At 43.7% G+C, this 19,817-nt stretch overlaps 1 protein-coding gene across 2 annotated transcripts in view; it reads right to left on the reverse strand.

Moving 5' to 3' along the window:
- The window catches only part of TRMT44 (tRNA methyltransferase 44 homolog), a 43,407-nt gene that overhangs the window by 6,059 nt on the left and 17,531 nt on the right, over window positions 1–19,817 (reverse strand). For both annotated transcript variants that reach the window (XM_063135956.1, XM_063135957.1), the window contains 5 exons: window positions 17,933–18,004; window positions 15,138–15,238; window positions 12,577–12,760; window positions 11,006–11,381; window positions 6,179–6,295 (listed from right to left, as the gene is read on the reverse strand). In XM_063135956.1, the coding sequence (XP_062992026.1) occupies window positions 6,179–6,295; window positions 11,006–11,381; window positions 12,577–12,760; window positions 15,138–15,238; window positions 17,933–18,004 (850 nt within the window). The remainder of the gene's footprint in view (window positions 1–6,178; window positions 6,296–11,005; window positions 11,382–12,576; window positions 12,761–15,137; window positions 15,239–17,932; window positions 18,005–19,817) is intronic.

Below are 19,817 nucleotides of genomic sequence, written 5' to 3' on the forward strand. Positions count from 1 at the left end.
GCGTCCAGTTCTGGGCTCCACAATTCAAGGACGCAGACAAGCTGGAGCGTGTTCAGAAGAGGGCAACCAGGATGATCAGAGGTCTAAAAACAAAGCCCTATGAAGAGAGACTGAAAGAACTGGGCATGTTTAGCCTGGAGAAGAGAAGATTGAGGGGAGACATGATAGCACTCTTCAAATACTTATAAGGTTGTCACACAGAGGAGGGCCAGGATCTCTTCTCGATCCTCCCAGAGTGCAGGACACGGAATAACGGGCTCAAGTTAAAGGAAGCCAGATTCCGGCTGGACATCAGGAAAAACTTCCTGACTGTTAGAGCAGTGCGACGGTGGAATCAGCTACCTAGGGAGGTTGTGGGCTCTCCCACACTAGAGGCCTTCAAGAGGCAACTGGACAAGCATCTGTCGGGGATGCTTTAGGGTGGATTCCTGCATTGAGCAGGGGGTTGGACTCGATGGCCTTGTAGGCCCCTTCCAACTCTGCTATTCTATGATTCTATACTACTACTACTACTACTACATTTATATACTGCCCCATAGCCGAGGCTCTCTGGGCGGTTGACATAGGATAAAAACACTTAAAAACAATATACAAAATTCTTAAATCACAAAAACATACAATTTAGAACCACAAAAACATCCCTCCCCCGCAGGTGATGGTTCTCCTGGGCCCCCTCAGCCAGCCAGCTGAGGGAGCCCAGCCAGCCAGCCAGCCTGCCTGGAAAGGGGGGTGGTGGAAATTGTCCAAGCAGCTGGCTTAGTACCTTTCAGCAGCAGCAGCATCGAATCCTGCCTGCCTTTTCTGCTCTGGAGAACAAAACTAAGGCAGGTGTGGAATTTTTGTTTTGCTAGTTTGGCTGTGGCGAAGGCTCTTAAAGTGCCTTGGCACTGCAGCTGCCAAATAATCTACAACCTTCCAACGAAGAGGACCCCGACACCCCCACACAAACTGCTGGAACAATTTCTGTTCACCTCTGCAGCTTCAAATCTGGGAGGAGGGTCGGCCCCTCATCACACAATGTGCCACACACTGTACCATGGTGAGCAGAGTTGTTGAAACCCGTTAAATTTGGTCTTAATTTTCACTTATGTAGTTTCTGCCCTCAAAAATAAAGCAAGATAAGCCACATGAATGGAATGTTTCTGTTGATTTAAACTACCAGGTGCTAGAAAACGCCAGTGTACAGTATACACAATGGTGCTCAGAAAAAGACAGGTTACTTTTCTGTAACTATAGTTCTTCAAGTGGTAATCTGTGCTGTCACACATATGGGATCTGTGCTGTGCTCATTTCAAGAAAATTCTACAGCTAGAATAGAGTCTGGGCAGGCAGCATAGCGTGCCCACCTCCCCAGCAGTCACTCCTGGGGCGTGTGGCTCCTGCTTTCCTGCTCAGTTCCATTTCTGACTACAAGGGCCATAAAAACAGAACCAAAACCAGAAAATACAGCCGTTATACTTATGGGAGCTGTTTTCAGTGGATTTAAATCAGAACTTCTCTCGGCTACCCATTGATTGGCAGAACGTTTCAAATTTTCCAAGCAAGATTCAGTCCCCACCTCCTTGGCTCCTCCTTCCGGCTCAAATTCCCCAGTCTTGCCAAGTCTGGAGGAAAACCCATTCCAGAAGGACAACAGTACAAAGCCACATTTCCCCTCGACTACCACATTAGAATGCCCTTTACGTGCACACTGCAGAGAGACAGGGATGACCTACCGCCCATACGACGACTAGAAGGGGACTTGCCTCCCTGTGCAGAGCCCCCGACCACGGTCCCCCTTGCAGATATACACACAGTAAGTGACCCCTGCTGTGCTGTCTGATTGGATCAGAACCTGATGTCCGCTGACTGGGTGTTCTGCTACTAGAAGAGCCAAGTGGATGGCCCAGAGCTCTAGGGAATTCATGTGTCGGCCCCTCTCCTGTCGGTTCCGAAGCCCCTGTGTAGGAAGGAGCCGCACATGGCACCTCACTCCTCCAGGCAAGCATCGGTCGTTACTGGTGTCCTATCTATTTTGTAAACCACCCAGAGAGCTTTGGCTATTGGGCGGTATAGAATGCAATCAATCAATCAATCAATCAAATAGTACAGTGAGAGCGCACCCCTTTTCTTTGAGTAGATTCAAGAGCCAGCTGATCTGTACTTGGACTGAATTTGGGATCTCCTCCAGTAGAGGAGCCAGGAAGGGCAGTATTAGTCAAAGGCGGAGCACTGCCCACAAAATTATCCCAAGGCAGGAAACCAGCATGGCCAATAGGGGGGAAAGGATGAACAGAGGGAGAGGCGGAGTGATGAGCAGGCCTCCTGAGAGACTGTAACAGTGTCTGTAATGGGGGAGCCGGACATATAGTAAACCGTAACATGACAAGGATCACCCCAAGGTGCTGGAGTGAGGGGTGGGGGTCGAAGGTGGCTTTTTTCTGGTTTATGAGGAAAGCCCATCAAGGTAAGGTGACTGGCTGTTAGGCTGACTGCCCAAACAGCCTGCTGGAAGGAGGTGGCCACCACCAGCCAATCGTCCAGATAGGCGTAGATTGCCACCCCCTGCACTCTGAGGATAACCACAACTACCACCAGAACCCTGGTGAAAACTCGAGGACAGGAGAGGACGAGTGGGAGCACCTTGTACTGCCAGGGTAGGCCCTGGACACAAAACTGCAAGAAAGATTCTGAGGCCTTAGGGCAAACTCTAGGGTATAGTCCCTCGCCACCGTGTCTAGGAGCCGACCGCCTACTGGAGAGGGCAATGGGGAGGGCAAAGGAGTCAATCCTTCTTGGGGGAAGGAGCTACTTGGCTGTGTGACCCACCCACTGGATCTCCAATTGTATCTGGGATTAAATCCTCCACCAAGCCTGTGAGATTTTGGTTTGGATCCTGGTAGGCAGGGGAAGCGCTGCTGGCCTTGGGAGGAAGGCTTGTTGTGGTGAAAGGACCGTTTGGCGGTCGAGAGATTCTTCTTTTCAGACAAGTCCTGGAGAATCTTGTCCAGAGCCAACCCCAAAATACATCTCCCTTCAAAGGGCAGGCTCGAGAGGTTGGCTTAAAAAGAAAAATCAGTCTGTCAGTTCTTGAGCCATTAGTGTCTCTTTGTCGCAACTTTGAGACTTGTGGCCAAGAGGGTGAAATAATGTAGGCACCTGTCGGCTAGAAAGGCTAGAGACATGGAATTTTGGGTGAAAGTGGATGGTGGGACCTGCTCTAATGGGAAGGCCTCTTTCAGCCCGCCTAGCCAGGATAGGGCTGATGTGGCAAAATGAGAGCCCACAATACTCACTCGAAGGGTCATGGTCTCAACGCTGTGTTGATGAGGGCCTCCAACTTACAGTCCTGAGCATCTTTGAGTGGAACCTTCCCTGCTGAAGGGCCAGCAACATTTCTGCCCAAAGCTACAGCTGCTGCGTCCACCAGAGATGTGGTGGGAGGGTCTCATTCTCCTTGTTAAGATTTGGGAGGCTTGGTGATATTGATTGGGTCCTGCCATTCCTGTATGTCCAGTTCCTTCCTGCTGGGATCCAAAGGAAAGGCTGTGGAGGTGCTCGATGCAGAAAAGCAGTATCTGTTGCCAATGGATGCGTCATCCTCTTCTGGGTGAACATGAGGAACGTCCAGAAAAAGAGAAGCTGATGGGACTCAGGAATGGCTTCACGGTCAGAACCTTACAGCTCTCCCTCCTCAGTTGAAGAGGTGTCATCTTCCCCCCTCTTCCAATCAGGGTGCTTTCACCAGCACTTCCCGGTGTTTTAGGTTTTGGGCTTGGAAGAATAATTCTCTTGGTTGGGATTGAGTCCCATCCCCATCTGAGGGGATGCTTGCGATATCTTGGGCTCTTCCTGGAATTCCCAGAATTGGGACAGGCGACAGTCTTGCCTGTCCCATTTCTCAGATTTCTCCAACAGGCGATCCTGTTCATTTTTGTGGAGATCTGAGGGAGAGGGGCTTTAGAGGTGGTAGACCTTTCCAGCCCTACCTGGAGAGGCTGGGGACTGAACCCAGGATATTCTGCATGAGATACAGGTGCTCAACCACTGAGCCATGGCCCCTTAAAAAGGGGGATGTGCCTGTAGTGAGAGGCAGGCCAGGCTGGGGTGAACTCAGCCTGAGCCGGACCCATGGTCTCCCTTGTTCAGTTGATTTTCCTCTTGGGGGGGATCCCCAAAAGCGGTGTTTTTGACAGACTGGAGTCTAATACAGGGCTGGAGCAGCAAGTGAAGGGTTCTCCCCCAGAGGGAATTCAAACTGCCAACCTCTGACTGCATAGCTGGGTTCATTTCCCTACTGTGCTATACTGGCTGTTTGGAAAGACAGTTCAGGAGTTGTTGCCCATCCAGTTACTGCCAAGGCTCAACCCTGCTCAGCTTCAGCCACGAGTCTGCATCAGAACGCCCTCAAGGCTTTGAGCTAGGCTCAAGGCCTAAGCAAAGCCTCACCACAGGAAGGGCCCTCCCCAGCAGCATGGTCTTGAGGCTCTGGCAGGGCTGGTCCTTTAAAAGTGGGCCAGAGAGCCTGCCTGCCTAGCAGGGGGAAGAGCCTTTCCCCCTGAAAAAGAGCTGCCATCTCCAGGTCCCCGCTGAGCCAGGGGGTGCGGGTGGCATAAGGGCAGATGGGCCTCTGGGGCAGCTCCAGCATGGAGGAAGCCTGGGGGAGAATCCAAACAATCCACCCCAGCACCGGGTCCCTCTTAAAACAGGCACGCGGCTGGAGTGTGAGGCTACCTTACTCCCTGTCAGGAGTTTCTCCCACGTTCCTCCTCTTGCAGCTTGCAAGCTCCAAAGACAATGTCTGCCCTCAGCAGGCAGAAGAGAGAGACTGGGGAATTCAGGCCAGAGGAGGAGCCAAGGAGGGGGCGGGGACTGAATCTTTCTTTGAAAATTTGAAACCAATCAATGGGCAGCCAGAGGCTAACCAATACCCTTGGAGCTTGTAGGGAGAAATCAGGGGAAACACAGGCATAACAGCACCTACAGCGGGGTAGGACGACGGATTGGGTAACTGCATAAATGAGCACTCAAAGAACTGCCATTACAAGTAAGCAACCTGTGCTTTCTTCATGGTCTGTGCAGTGCCACGAACAGCTAGAGTAACAAGCTTGCTTACCAGAGGCAGCACAAATGCTAGGGAGCCAAAAATTAGGCACAACACTTCCAAAGGAGACACTGGTCCTGACCCTAACAACAAACCAGGTTTGGTAGATGGATATGGAGGGCTGGGACAAAGCAGTAGTCCACCGCTGCAACTCCTCAAAGGAAAGCTGCAGATGCTGAGACTGCTCTGGTGCAGCAGTATCTGCAAAACCTCCCATATCTGGTTGCTTGTTTAGACAAATCCTTTTTTCACCTTTCCTCAGCAGTGCCCACTAGCTTTAAACTTCTATAAAATACTTCACTGAACTTTCTACTTGGGTTTTATGCAGTTCGTTTAATAAAAAACATTAAAAAAAATATTTTTCTGATGCTGAAGCAAGAATCTCAAGGTGAGAGCCAACACTGAGCCATGATATGCTAAAATTTCAGAGTCATGTTGTCAACAGTACTTTGCTGATTTACTTTTTTCTTGACATGATCAAACAAACCTCTTCTTTGGATTTGGGATGAAGGAACAATTTCATTCTTTTTGTGTTTGTAACAACCCAATATATGATACAGCAATTCCTATTTTACAGATGTTTATTATGCAATTATGTTTGCAACTTGCTCCAGAATATCTAGCGAGCCTTTGACCAAGTTGTGATTTGATCCAATATCCCACTTGTTCTATTGCCAACAGGAAGCAATCATTAGGGATTAAGGGTTGTATCCAGTTATGCCCGTCCATTCACAGAAGGCTCTTCAATCCAGTGGAACTTCTTTAAACGGAAGGAAGGAAAAGGTGTTTTTTTCTTCTTTTTTTGCTGATTTCCCCTTTACTCTCCTGGAATTTATTGCATTTCAATACCGCCCAATAGCCGAAGCTCCCTGCTCTTAAAGGTTGCATCTTTACAACACAGTATGGGAGATGGCCACTGGAAGTGAAGGAGAAAGGGGAAATTTGTGAAAATTGTATTCCTTCCCCTTCCATTCACAGAAGCCTCCACTGGAGCAAAGGGCCTTTTGTGAGGAGACACAGTTGCATACAATCCCAGGATCATTTATTTTTCACCATATAGAAAAATGGTTATCATTGAACATGCCTTGTCCTTACCTTCAAACACTTGATGATTGTTTCTAAGCAAAGTCTGTAGGCCTCCATATTCATTCTTCAGAGTTTTTAAAGTGTCCTTGTCTAAATGTTCTGCAATTTCACTCAAGGTGAGACTCTCTATACAAAATAAAGTATTTGTGTAAAATAACTATTAGGCCTTGGCAATATTTCTGGTTTGGGGCTTCTGAGTACAGCGAGCCACTACTGTTCTCTATGCAGATAGATACAAAAGACAGCAGATCAAAGCAAGAGACACTAAAGTAGGCCATGTGCAACCCTATCTGACTAGCACACGTAATGAGCATTAATGATGCCTAAGTATGCCTCTCCTTTGACAAAATGTTTGTATTCTCATAACAGGACATCAGCCATCTATGAACAAATTTATAGTCAAGATAAGGTTAGAGATTAGACTATTAGAGCTGCTGTTACTATTTAAAGAAATGTATTTTCTACCATTTTCTTGAAATATGTAGCCGTCAAATGTTAATAGTTATGAGAATTATCATCATAATTATAATAAGGTGGCAGATCATCCTGGCTTACAAATTAAGTTATGGCAATGGATATCAACACTCCCTCAACAGCCAACTGTGGATTACAATGCCTATTGTGTAAATGATAACAAATACTCCACATTTGACAAAGAAGAGTTTTGAATCTTCCTGCGTAGTCAGGAAGGCTCATTGATAATACTGACTCATGCCAGAACCATCGACTTCTATGCTGACATTACGAAGTGATATACTTGTCAAGAGGACAGAGCTGGTGCTGAGGCTAATATGGATCAAGTTTAAGGAAATGTTTCATTTCGCGGGGAAGGAGGGGCGGAGACTTGCTGCACTGACAAAGTTGATGTGCAACGCTGAGAAGTTACCACAGTTTGCGCAACCATGTAATACTGAACTTAGTTGCCAAAGTCTGGCAGATGAAAATTTTCCAATTTGAAGAAAACCACAAGAATTCACTATAATGTCATGCTAATCACAACCTTACCAAGCAAAACAAGTCTTATTGATAAGTGGAGATGTGAAGGCCTGGAAAAAAACTGGGAAAATTCAGAAAAAACCCAGGTTTTTTCCATTTTCCCAAAGCGTTTTTAGGTTTTTTTCCGAAAAATTGAAAAAAATGAAGAAAAAACGGATTACGGGATGTTTTATTTTAGCATGATGAATAAAATGTTTAAGACAAGGTGTTCAGATATTTACTTCTCCAAATGATTTCTAAAAACTATACAGTATCAGATTATTACAATCTCTGTGCACCAAGGACAAGCAAGTCCTAGGTTGCAAACTGAGACTACAACTCTCAAATGCAAGAGGAAGATGCATTTCTGCCTCTAGGGGGCAGCAATGCCATGGAAGCAGAGACTGAAACTAATACTGATAGCTATAGGTCAGAAAATGAGTCTGATTAAATTTCCTGCATATTCATTGAATCTTGGATTCCCCCTCCCCCCATTTTTCTGTTGTTTTCATGGGAATGGGTGCTTTATGTCTTGACACTGGAGGACTAGCAGAGACATAAATAATTTTCTTTGTTACTAATGTTGGTGGTTTCCTTCAGTTGTTTTTTTAAATTGTTTTTTGCCTTCTCCTCATAAGCTAGCAGAACCAAAGAGGTTCCTTACAGTTCAGGTGTTCCTAACAGTTCAGGAGCTTGTAGCTCCATTTGTTACAAAAAAAAAGTAAAAGAAGTAAATTAAATTTGCAATAATTGTTTGAATACACTACTTTTAATATACCAAATGTAATAATTTTATGCCAAACCAACTTGGACATAATTACATTTTATGTTCCAAAAGTAACAAAGTGACTTTCAATCTGAAAAAGTGCTAATATTGCATTATTTCAATTTTTCTGAAAATTTCCAGTTTTTTTCCATGACTTCAAAATTTCCGGAAATTTTACATCTCTATTGATAAGCAGTATGAAGAGTGAAATAATGACATTATTGAGGAATCCCGTTAACCAATTTAGACTGCTGCTATGATAATCCACAAAGATGGCCAGTCAGCAGTACATGTTTATGATAAACATCCATCACATGGGGGTGGGGGGGGGGCAGCGTGCATATGTAATAATGCCATTGTTCCTTATGATGACGAAGTGGCAATATAAAAGGTCAATGCATTTCCATGCGTCAGTGTCATTACAAGTGTAATACAACTGAACGCAGTATATGCTGTTTAGGTTGGAGCTTCTGGTTTAACAGCTAATCGATATACTCTATAGACTTGATATGTGCTCATAGCCTGGACAGTTAGCTGATATCTTACTATTGCCTCTTTTCAATAGTAGGGCTAAATCCTAGAACACAGATGACAGAAAGTAGATCTCCAGATGTTTTAGACTTCAATTCTATGACCCACCTGGCAAAAGTGAAGAATATGCTGAAGGAACAGTATTGCAGCTTCAAATTGATAAACAAATGGTCAAAGAACAGCTAATTTCCTTGAATGAGTTCAAATCTCCAGGGCCCGATGAACTGCATCCTAGAGTAATGAAGGAGCTAGCGGAAGAACTCTCAGAACCTTTGTCTATTATCTTTGCAAAATCATGGAAGACGAGTGAGGTGCCAGACGACTGGAGGAGGGCTAACGTTGTCCCTATCTTCAAAAAGGGCAAAAAGGAGGAACCTGGGAACTACAGACCAGTTAGTCTGACATCAATCCCTGGGAAAATTTTGGAACAGATTATAAAGAAGTCAATTTGTAAGCACCTTGAAAACAATGCAGTGATTACTAGAAGCCAGGCTGGATTTGTCAAGAACAAATCCTGTCAGACTAACCAGATCTCATTCTTTGATTGGGTAACCTCCCTTCTGGACTGTGGGAATACTGTGGATGTAATATATCTTGACCTCAGCAAAGGTTTTGACAAAGTGCCCCATGATATTCTGATTAACAAACTAGCTAGAAGTGGACTAGATGGAGCAGTTATTAGGTGGATTCACAATTGGCTATGCAATCAGATTCAAAGCATACTTGCCAATGGTACCTTCTCAAATTGGGGGGGAGGTAACGAGTGGGGGTACCGCAGGGCTCAGTCCTGGGCCGTGCTCTTCAACATTTTTATTAATGACTTGAATGAGCAGGTGCCGCGAATGCTTATCAAATTTGCAGACGACACAAAATTGGGTGGGATAGCTAATACCCTGGAAGACAGAAACAAACTTCAAAGTGATCTTGATAGGCTGGAGCGCTGGATTGAAAACAACAGAATAAATTTAATAGGGATAAATGCCAAGTTCTACGCCTAGGAAAAAGAAACCAAATGAACAGGTACAAAATAGGGAATATTTAGCTCAGCAATACTACAAGCGAGAAGGATCTTGGAATTGTTGTAGATCACAAGCTTAATATGAGCCAACAATGTGATGTGGCTGCAAAAAAAGCAAATGCTATTCTGAGCTGCATTGATAGAAGAATAGCTTCCAAATCACATGAGGTACTGGTTCCCCTGTATTTGGCACTGGTGAGGCCTCATCTTGAGTAATAGTGCCCAGTTCTGGGCAGCACACTTTAAGAAGGATACAGACAAGCAGGAGCATATTCAGAGGAGGGCAGTGAGGTCAGGGGTCTAGAAACAAAGCCCTATGAGGAGAGACTGAAAGAACTGGGCATGTTTAGCCCGGAGAAAAGAAGACTGAGTGGAGACATGATAGCACTCTTGAAATACTTAAAAGGTTGTCATACAGAGGAGGGCCAGGATCTCTTCCTGATCATCCTAGAGTGCAGGAAATGGAATAATGGGCTCAAGTTACAGGAAGCCAGATTCTGGCTGGACATCAGGAAATACCTCCTGTTACAAAAGTACAACAACGGAACCAGTTATCTAGGGAGGTCATGGGCTCTCCCACACTAGAGGTCTTCAAGATGTAGCTGGACAGCCATCTTTCAGGTATGCTTTAATGTTGGTCCCTTCATTGGGCAGGGGTTGGACTTTATGGCCTTATAGGCCCCTTTCAACTCTACGATTCTATGAGTCTATGAACTCTCAGCATTCCTCAACACTGAGCATGCTGGCAAGGGTTTCTGAGAATTGAAGTCCAAAACATTTGGAGATCTACTCTGCCGTCCCCTGCCCTAGAATATTTGAGGAAAAGTGATAATATATTGCCCACACTGATAAAAACTACAGCTTACCTACTCACACATATTTACAATTATTAAGCCAGGACTATGGGCATATGGCATGACTGTTAGTATAGCCTCTCTCCTTTTAGAAACTAAGCACTATCTTTGCTGGAACAATGTGCAGAGAACCCGTTCCTCCCCTACAAAAATAAATTCCCCGTTCCCTTACCATCCTCTTTTCTCCTCACAGCAATATCCCCCAACTTCTTCTGCTCCTCCCCAAGTCCTCCATTCTTTAAGTGCACCCAGGAAGATCTATTACGCCGGGGGTCAGCCTGGGAGTCTGTTTTTAATAAAGGGCTTCATCGAAGGAAGAGCCTCTCCCTTTTCCATGCACAGAGGGCTCCTCTCTCGGCCACCCTCCCCACTTTATTCAAGATGTGTCCATTTCTTCCCCTCCCTCACACACAACAAGTCTTCACTGTGACTTTACAATACAATACATGTGGATGGTCTGTTGGATTTGCACCTTGTGCATTCCGTAGACTCTACTATTTAAGAGGCCTTACAAAACTATGGATGTTTGTGGAATTTGCTGGACTGCATTATGTTGAACTCAGCACTCAAAATGCTTCCTGACCTGATCCTTAAGATGAAGTCTGAAAAATATGTCTATAACAGCTAAAGTACAGTTTTAATTTACTGCAGATTTCAATTTTGTATACAGAGAAGTGAAGCAAAAATCTCACCTCCTCTCTTCCATGTGCTTGAATTCCCACGTGGGCTCTCTTCAGTTTCACTTAACAATAGTTTTGCTACTTTCAAAACTACTTTGTCTACAAAATCCCTAGGAAGAGCAGTGCAGTTCCTAATTTGTTCTTTTCCCCTGGGCAGAAATCCAGATATTAAGTCGTTTCCCACCTCTGTCTTTTGAGGCACTTCATCTGCCACCAGGCCGGCGGCATCGCTTACAGTTGAGAGGCTGCCGTTCTGGTGCAGCCCGTCCGTCTCATCTGGTGCTGTTGGGCTGCAGGATTGGCGGCTCCTGATATATTGTGCTCGCTGCTGATCAAGTACTGTGTCTTGCGTTGCTAGATATGATCTGGACATCCCAATTAAGCATACCTAGGATTAACAGAATTCTTGCTATTTAGACACTGATCACTAAACAGAAAATTAATTGTCCTAAATGAAGGCAGATACCACCCCCAAATAGTGTGACTCAGTTTCATGAGATCACACAATCATATGACTTCCAATGACCAACTCTTAACACTCTGCACTAAGGCAATGTGCTCCACCACACAATCACTGAAACAGTAACCTTCCATGGAATCAGCCTGGATCAGACAATGTGCAGCACACCATAAATGACTTCAAAGTGGCGAGTTTGACACTCCTGCTTAAGCTGTCTGCAACTACAGAGGAGGGACAAAACCCACCAGAGTCCATGCAACTGCAAGGGAAGGGCAAAACCCAGAGGTGCCAGCCAGACGGGGCTGGGCGAGATCTTTTTCCCAGCTCAGATGTGAGAAACAATTAAAAATGTAGTACCTCACCACTAAATCCTCTTCAAAAGTAAATACCAGAGTATCAGCCAACCACGTCTTGTATTTGGTCTCTGGTTGCAAAAGAGCCAGAGGGAAGCAGAAGGGAACCACTAGATTTATTTATTTATTACATTTCTATACCGCCCAATAGCTGGAGCTCTCTGGGCGGTTCACAAAGGCTTCAGCTGAGCAAAGGAAGACACTCAAAGTTGCATGTCTGAACTGCTTTCACTGAGGTGTCTTGTTAAATGCAATATAAGAGGATATAAAAGCTATATCTGTGATGTGTATGAGAACTGCTGTGAATTCACAGGATTGCATCCAGACTAAGTCAGTCACACTTAATTACATTTGTTATAACCAACTTGCCCTACTCGTTTCACCTGGGCTAAAGTGTGGCTCACTTTAGTCTGGAACCAACCTACATTATCTTTAACCCAATTCTGTCTTGAAACCAATGACATTCTTTACTGACTGTGGGAGATAATTGCTAAATTGACAGCACCGGCAGACTGCTCTGCATTCCAGTTGCATTTTCCCTCCCCGACCTTATTGTTGCAATCAACAATGGGAAAAGTGTAAATACAAAAAAACTTTCCACCATCAGTTACAAGATCCTTGATTGTTTTCAGTCTTCTGGACTCCCCCCGCCCCTTGAATGCAAGGTATGATGCATAGCCCTGGCTTTATAAAATTATTACTCCTGCAGCCCTGGCTTAGCAAAACTGAAGCAACTAAAATGTTTTTAGAACAATGCAAATGAAAGTTACCCTTTTTGTTGAAGGAATTCTAAGGCAATCTTCTTCCACATTAAAGCCGCATACCAATCCCACTTCTGTAACAAAATCAAGGTATTCTCTGTACTGGGTCTTCTGACTTTGCCTTCGGTTGTACTTTCCATGGAAATCAAAGAAGCAGCATGGCAATAAAAAATAGCAACAAGAATAGGAAGACCTGCAACAGGGTGAGAAGGTAAACCGCGTGCACTGAATCAATTTGGGGGGGGGGGGGAAGGAATTTATAAGTATTTATGGAAGGCTATAAAGCATTGCACATCCTGGATTTAACACAAGTGACACAGGATTTCTCAAAATCAGACTGAACCCAAATTATGTTTGCTTTCAATTCTTAAGCAGATTGCTGTTATATCCAAAGTCTTAGAGGTGCTGAATGAAACAAGCAAGTTAGAAATTACATATTAACTAAGAGTTTCCATTTTCAAATTTATGGAACAACTATGGCCCTGCCACCTCCATGGGTAAAACAAACTGCACCACCAACCCAAGTAATAGTCCAGCTACTGCTGCTACTCCAGGCGCTGCCTCAGGCTCCAGGTTCAACATATCTTTTGGGGAGATATTGAACCATGGAGAGTCAAGGCCGCCCACTTGGCTTCCAGGTGAAAGGGCTCCATTTTTGTGCAAGCCTTCAGATTTATTCCATCTCAAGCCGCGGGGTTTCCTCTCCCCGACCCTGGCTACCCTTTCCTTGGGATCTCTCTACTAGTTTGCCCAGTTTGCCCATTCTGCCAGGACAGTCAGTCACTGGAAGCTGCTTTATGCAAGATCAGACTATTTGTCCATCTCTAGCCCAGCATTGTGGCCGCAGCTCTCTAGAGTCTCAGGCAGAGGGTCTTGTTCATACCTGACCCTTTTAGCTGGAGATGCCAGGGATTGAACTGGGATATTCTGTCTGCAAAGTCCGTTACTAAACTACTGAGTACCTAACCAATAGGTTAGGTACTTTACTAAGTACCTATCCTTAGTAAAGAGAAATACTCATGCTTTCCAGGCTGGGTTTAAATTAGTAGCCTACTAATGCTTTTGGGGGAGGCCTGGCGAACACCTGGGATCTTCAGAGAGTAGAACACATAAATTCAGAGACTGCAAGCAAAGATTTCATGGCCTGATAACACCTTCATGCCTCAAATGCCAGCAGGAAACAAGGGCAATTAAGAACTGTAACATGTAAAGCAACTATGCGGAGGCTGCTTTAAAAAATAGCTCTCCCCGTTGGTAGCTTTTCCCAACAATAACAGAGAATCTGAGGACTTTCACCACAAACTTTTTTTTTTAAAAAAAAAACTTGAAGTGTATGAAGCAGATGCAGAAGTCAGTATGCTATACTGGTTAGCCTCAGACTAGAACTTAGGTGACGTAGGTTAAACTCTCAGGTCAGCTAATAATTGCACCAGATGACATTGTTGAGGCGGTCATGCTCAACTCAGTCTAATCTACTTCACAGGCTTGCTCTGAGCATTGCGGGCGGGGGGAGGGGACGGTGAGGTGGACAGGACTCTGTCTACCACTGTCAGCTCCTTGGAGAAAGTGATGGAGAAAACCCCAATCCATTCCTGTAAGAGAAGCACTGCACATGAGCACTCTTCAGCATGAGTAGTGCCACCTCAGGGCATCACTGAACATAGTTTCCACTTGGGAACCACTGTGTGGTCTAAACCTCAGTGCTACAAGAAGACAGGATAATAAAAGCTACTGGTATTCATTTATAATATTGATAGTAGACTATTTTTTGTACTTTTGCTTCTAAGAAGAAATATCAATAATAGCGTCCTAGACAAGCAATTTGTAGATAAATGTTCACACCTGCCATGCCAGGAAGAATGGATTAAATGAAAAAATCTAGGAAGCAATTCTGTTGCTTTTTGCAGAGATTCAGCCATGTTTCTTATTATAATTTTCAAAGTTTATCTGGTATAGATCTTGTACATTAAGCCTTCAATGCCCTATTTACACATAAAAATGGGTATCTTCCACAGTTACTGATGAAGAAAACAGTGTACTGCTTTTTCTTCAATAGTTCCCCCACACACACACACACTGGCAGATTCATGTCAGGCCTCTTTTCACAGTCCTTTTCCGTTTGCTTCCCCTCCCCACCCCCACCCCCTTTGCAGGGCTCCTGCTTGAAAAGCTCATGTGGAGAAAAGGCATTCAAGGCCACTGAGGCAAATCCAGCCCCCTCTCCAGTGAAGTTTGCCATCTCTGACCTCCAGTTTGGATTTTGACAAACCAAAACTTTTCTTGGCTTCTCAGGCATTGGCTTCTCAGAGCCTGTTTCAGCTAAACTCTCTTACTGTCTTTACTGAGGCAGGCTACTAACAGCGTCCCTTAAATACAGATCCTGTCCCCTGCTGTAACATGTATTTCTTTGGTAAGTAGCTGGTTTTTATACTATCCTTATTTGGTCAATTTATAATTGTCTGATGTACAATGATAGAAGGGCAGTTCATAAATAAATTAATAATTCCATATTGGCACTTCATCTTAAAATCAGAGATATTCCCATTTAAAGAAGTACTGCGGTTTGGTACCTGGCTGCAATTACAGGTATCCATGGTGTCAGTTCATCTGAATGATTTCCAATCAACCAGTCCACATCTGGATACAAATTGTTTGGACTAACTGCATTTTCCTGAAAGGAAGCAAGACAACTGCTTACACACTAAGCCATGGACACTGCTGATCTTGCTTTACTATTGAAATCTATTATAATTCATATTTGATTATTTCTCTAAAACAGTGTCAGTTAGTATTGCCATTACAGATTTTGTATTCCTTTATTACGTCTGTGTACTTATATGTTGTAATGGCGGTCTGTTGAATGTAAATAAAGATTGATTGAGTATTGCCATGCTATGCATTTTTATTCATACATTGCCATTTATCACCAGTTGTGTGTATGTCAGCAATCATAGTATTTAGACCGTGACTGGGATCCTGGGGGGTAACACGAAAGGCACTGCAATATCTGAGTGGTGGTTCCTTTAAAAAGAATACATTCCCTGCATATACCCCATACAGACAGTGAAGTGGTTGGGTATAGCCACTTCCAATTTCCAACAAATAAACACCCATTTGGTTTTTAACCTTTCTATTCTGTAGAAAAGGGCAACCACTTATCAAGGGACTGGAGTAACTATAAGGAAAGGGTACTATTTTAGCAATATTTTAGGGTGCTTCCACCAGATGAGACTTTTTAACTTCATCATTCTGCCTCATTCATGGAAATTTACAGAGGACCCAGGTGGCTGCTTCTACTCCTCCCATGTCTTCCTACTGCTGGTCCCATCTTTCTCCTTACCACAGAAAACCCATTAAGGAAGACAGGATGGAACAGCTGCAAAATGCCTTCTGGTTGCCAGAGCCAGGAGCCTCCACTTGGAAGCACCCATCAGTTTAGAAAAAAGGCAAATAGAAGGTGACATGACAGAGGCTTATAAAATTATGCATAGTGTAGAGAAAGTGGCAGAATAGAAGCATCCCTCCCCTCTTGTAATATTAGAATTTGGGTTCATCCAATGAAGCTGAGTGGGGGAGTAGAGGAAAGGCAAAAAAAAGGAAACACTTCACACAAGTACACGCTTAAACTATTGTATTTGCTTCTACAAGATATGGTGATGGCCACCAACCTAAATGGCTGTATTAGGTGGCTCAAATTTAATTTCCTGGAGAATACGGCTACCAATGTCTAGCAGTCATGAGGGCTATGTACTTTCCGTGGCTTTCCATAGGCATGCCGTTGACCGCTGTGGTAAAAAAGATTCTTGATGAGGTAGGCAATTTAGTCTGATTTAGCAGTGCTCTTTTTATGCTCTTATTGCTTTTATGATATGTTTATTTTCACATTTTTAAATAATTCAAATCTATTTTAATTATAAAAAAGAGGTACGTTGAAGACTCAAAGGGATATTTTTCCCTCTGGAGAAATTAAATTACAGCACAAGCTTTGGCACTGAACCATTAAGATTAAAAAAAAAAAAACCTTTTGGGCACCCCAGTGTGAAATCCAGGTGTGTGTTTTATATTTATTTATTTATTTAAAACATTTATATCCTGCCCTATGTCAATAAGATCTCAGGGCGGCGTACAGATAAAAGCATACAGTATAAAAACAGTAAATATACACAGCTAAAAACAAAGTGAACCATAAACCAAGTTAAAAAATACATAATTTAAAAGCAGTAAAACTATTAAAACAGTTAAAACAATGTGCCTAGTGAATATCCTCCATTCCTACTTTAATCTGAAGGCAACTCACATCTTTGTGTCCATTCTTTATGCATTTGGTATAATAAGGAATTTCCTTTTTTTAAAAAAAAAAGTATGATGACAAAATTGAGGCTCTTTTAAACATAATATCCAATTAGTGCCACGAGTTGCTTTATACAGAACTCCACATTTCCTTGTGTAATTTATACGAACATCATTGCTGTCCAACTTGCTTTCAAGCTTATTGGTATAATACATTTGGAAACTGCTCTTCTGCTTGAGGGGCACTCTCCAAGTTTCCTCTCCACTGAGGAGGGGTAAAAAACAACAACCCCTTCTTGCCTTCTGTTCATTTCAATCTCCCCCCTGCACAATACAGCAAAGCCACAACTGGATGGCACTTTCTCAAATAAACTATCAACATGATCTGGCGATTGTTAAAATGCTATGAAGGGTTAAACGCAGGCTAACTCAGCAAGGCTGCGGTTTCGCCAATTCTGCCTTCTGTTAATCAATTTGTTAATCAATTTGAGATCTTTGACATAAAGCAAGATCACAATATAAGCAAACATGCAGGCTTGGATCCAAACTTCAGTCTTGCTGGCAGAAGCAGGGAAAGGTGGAGTTTACAGATTCTCTCTTCCCCCTGCAGTCAGTCCCTTGCACCCTCTGGAAATTGCTCCGGAGGTTTAGGGGACCTTCCAGCACAGGATGGCAGGCAGCATCGGGGGAAATAGGAATCAGCAGACACTGCTTCCTCCCCTTCTGGCAATGGGATCTCTCAGCCGGATCAAAAGCCTTATGTGGACAGAAGGAACTCTGCTGTTCACAGGAAGCAAAGTTTGGATCTAACCTCCAACTTTATGGATGCAATTTCCCACTTTAACAAAGACAGTACAGGACAAAAGGACATTGCTTGTAATTTTTCTGAAAGTATTAACGATTTCAACTTAATCCTATGCATGAATAGAGAAATACTGCATTTTTATTTGCTTTGTATACAGATAGTTATTATTTTGCGTTAAAATTGTTTCAAGGACTGTGTTTGTAAAAAGCAGGTCTGAGCAAAGAACGGTTGGTAAAGACACCATTCAGAAAACACACATTCTAACAATACCTCCAAGGCTGTCTGTGGGCCATACATGTCCCATATTTTTCTTCTCCTGACATCAATCCCTTTGCCTGGATGCTGAAAGATTTCATGTATGAATTAGCAAATGATATTCATATAACTTACAACATCTCTCTTCCCAAAAGTGATACAAACAATTGACAGAATACCACCGCACTTCCTGTGAACTCTTGCAGAGCACAACCAACGCTCAATTTTGAAGGTGGGAGATGATGGCAGGACTCGTGCCAGTGTGTAAAATAGTATAATATCTACCTGGACGCCCTCACCCCTCGTCCCAAAATACATGCTTAACAAGTGGTAAATATGTATAAATGGAAACAGCAAGAAAAAGTTGTAGCACATCTTTGCTTCTGTGCAGAGTCCCTTCCAGCCAGCCAAATCTTCCTCTAAGATAATATAGTCTGTAAGCTGGTGTTCTGCCACAAGAGTTCTATAGCAGTATACAACATAAAAGACCACACAATAATATACAAAAATATACTTTTAAAAATAAACAGATTGAAGCACACTCTGGCTTGTCCATCAGCCAGATGACTATAAGGGCAACTGGGGTTTGTACCCCTCTAGCCCAGGAGGAATTCCACCCTAACCCTAGCCATTGGCCAATATGGAGCTTTCTTTCCCCTTCCTTGGGAGGAACACTACTCTGTTTGACTGCCAGTTTCCCTGGGACTGTAGAAATGAAGGAAAGGTCACAATGGTCAGACAGGAAGAAACAGGGAGCGAAGAAAGCAGTTTGAGATTGATAAACAAATGGTCAAAGAACACCTAATTTCCTTGAATGAGTTCAAATCTCCAGGGCCCGATGAACTGCATCCAAGAGTAATGAAGGAGCTAGCGGAAGAACTCTCAGAACCTTTGTCTATTATCTTTGCAAAATCATGGAAGACGGGTGAGGTGCCGGATGACTGGAGGAGGGCTAACGTTGTCCCTATCTTCAAAAAGGGCAAAAAGGAGGAACCTGGGAACTACAGACCAGTCAGTCTGACATCCATCCCTGGGAAAATTCTGGAGCAGATTATAAAGAAGTCAATCTGTAAACACCTTGAAATCAATGCAGTGATTACTAGAAGCCAACATGGATTTGTCAGGAACAAATCCTGTCAGACTAATTTGATCTCATTTTTTGATAGGATAACCTCCCTTGTGGACTGTGGGAATGCTGTGGACGTCATATATCTTGACTTCAGCAAAGCTTTTGACAAAGTACCACATGACATTCTGATTAACAAACTAGCTAAAAGTGGGCTAGATGGAACAACTATTAGGTGGATCCACAGTTGGCTACAGAATCGGACTCAAAGAGTACTTATCAATGGAACCTTCTCAAACTGGGGAGAGGCAACGAGTGGGGTGCCGCAGGGCTCAGTCCTGGGCCCAGTGCTTTTCAACATTTTTATTAATGATTTGGACGAGGAGGTGCAGGGAACGCTGATCAAATTTGCAGATGACACAAAATTGGGTGGGATAGCTAATACCCTGGAAGACAGAAACAAACTTCAAAGTGATCTTGATAGGCTGGAGTGCTGGGCTGAAAACAACAGAATGAAATTTAATAGGGATAAATGCCAAGTTCTACATTTAGGGAATAGAAACCAAATGCACAGTTACAAGATGGGGGACACTTGGCTCAGCAATACTACAAACGAGAAAGATCTTGGAATTGTTGTAGATCACAAGCTGAATATGAGCCAACAGTGCGATATGGCTGCAAGAAAGGCAAATGCTATTTTGGGCTGCATTAATAGAAGTATAGCTTCCAAATCACGTGAGGTACTGGTTCCTCTCTATTCGGCCCTGGTTAGGCCTCATCTAGAGTATTGCGTCCAGTTCTGGGCTCCACAATTCAAGAAGGACGCAGACAAGC

Source organism: Elgaria multicarinata, chromosome 10 (assembly GCF_023053635.1).
Source record: "Elgaria multicarinata webbii isolate HBS135686 ecotype San Diego chromosome 10, rElgMul1.1.pri, whole genome shotgun sequence".
Classification (NCBI taxonomy): Eukaryota; Metazoa; Chordata; class Lepidosauria; order Squamata; family Anguidae; genus Elgaria; species Elgaria multicarinata.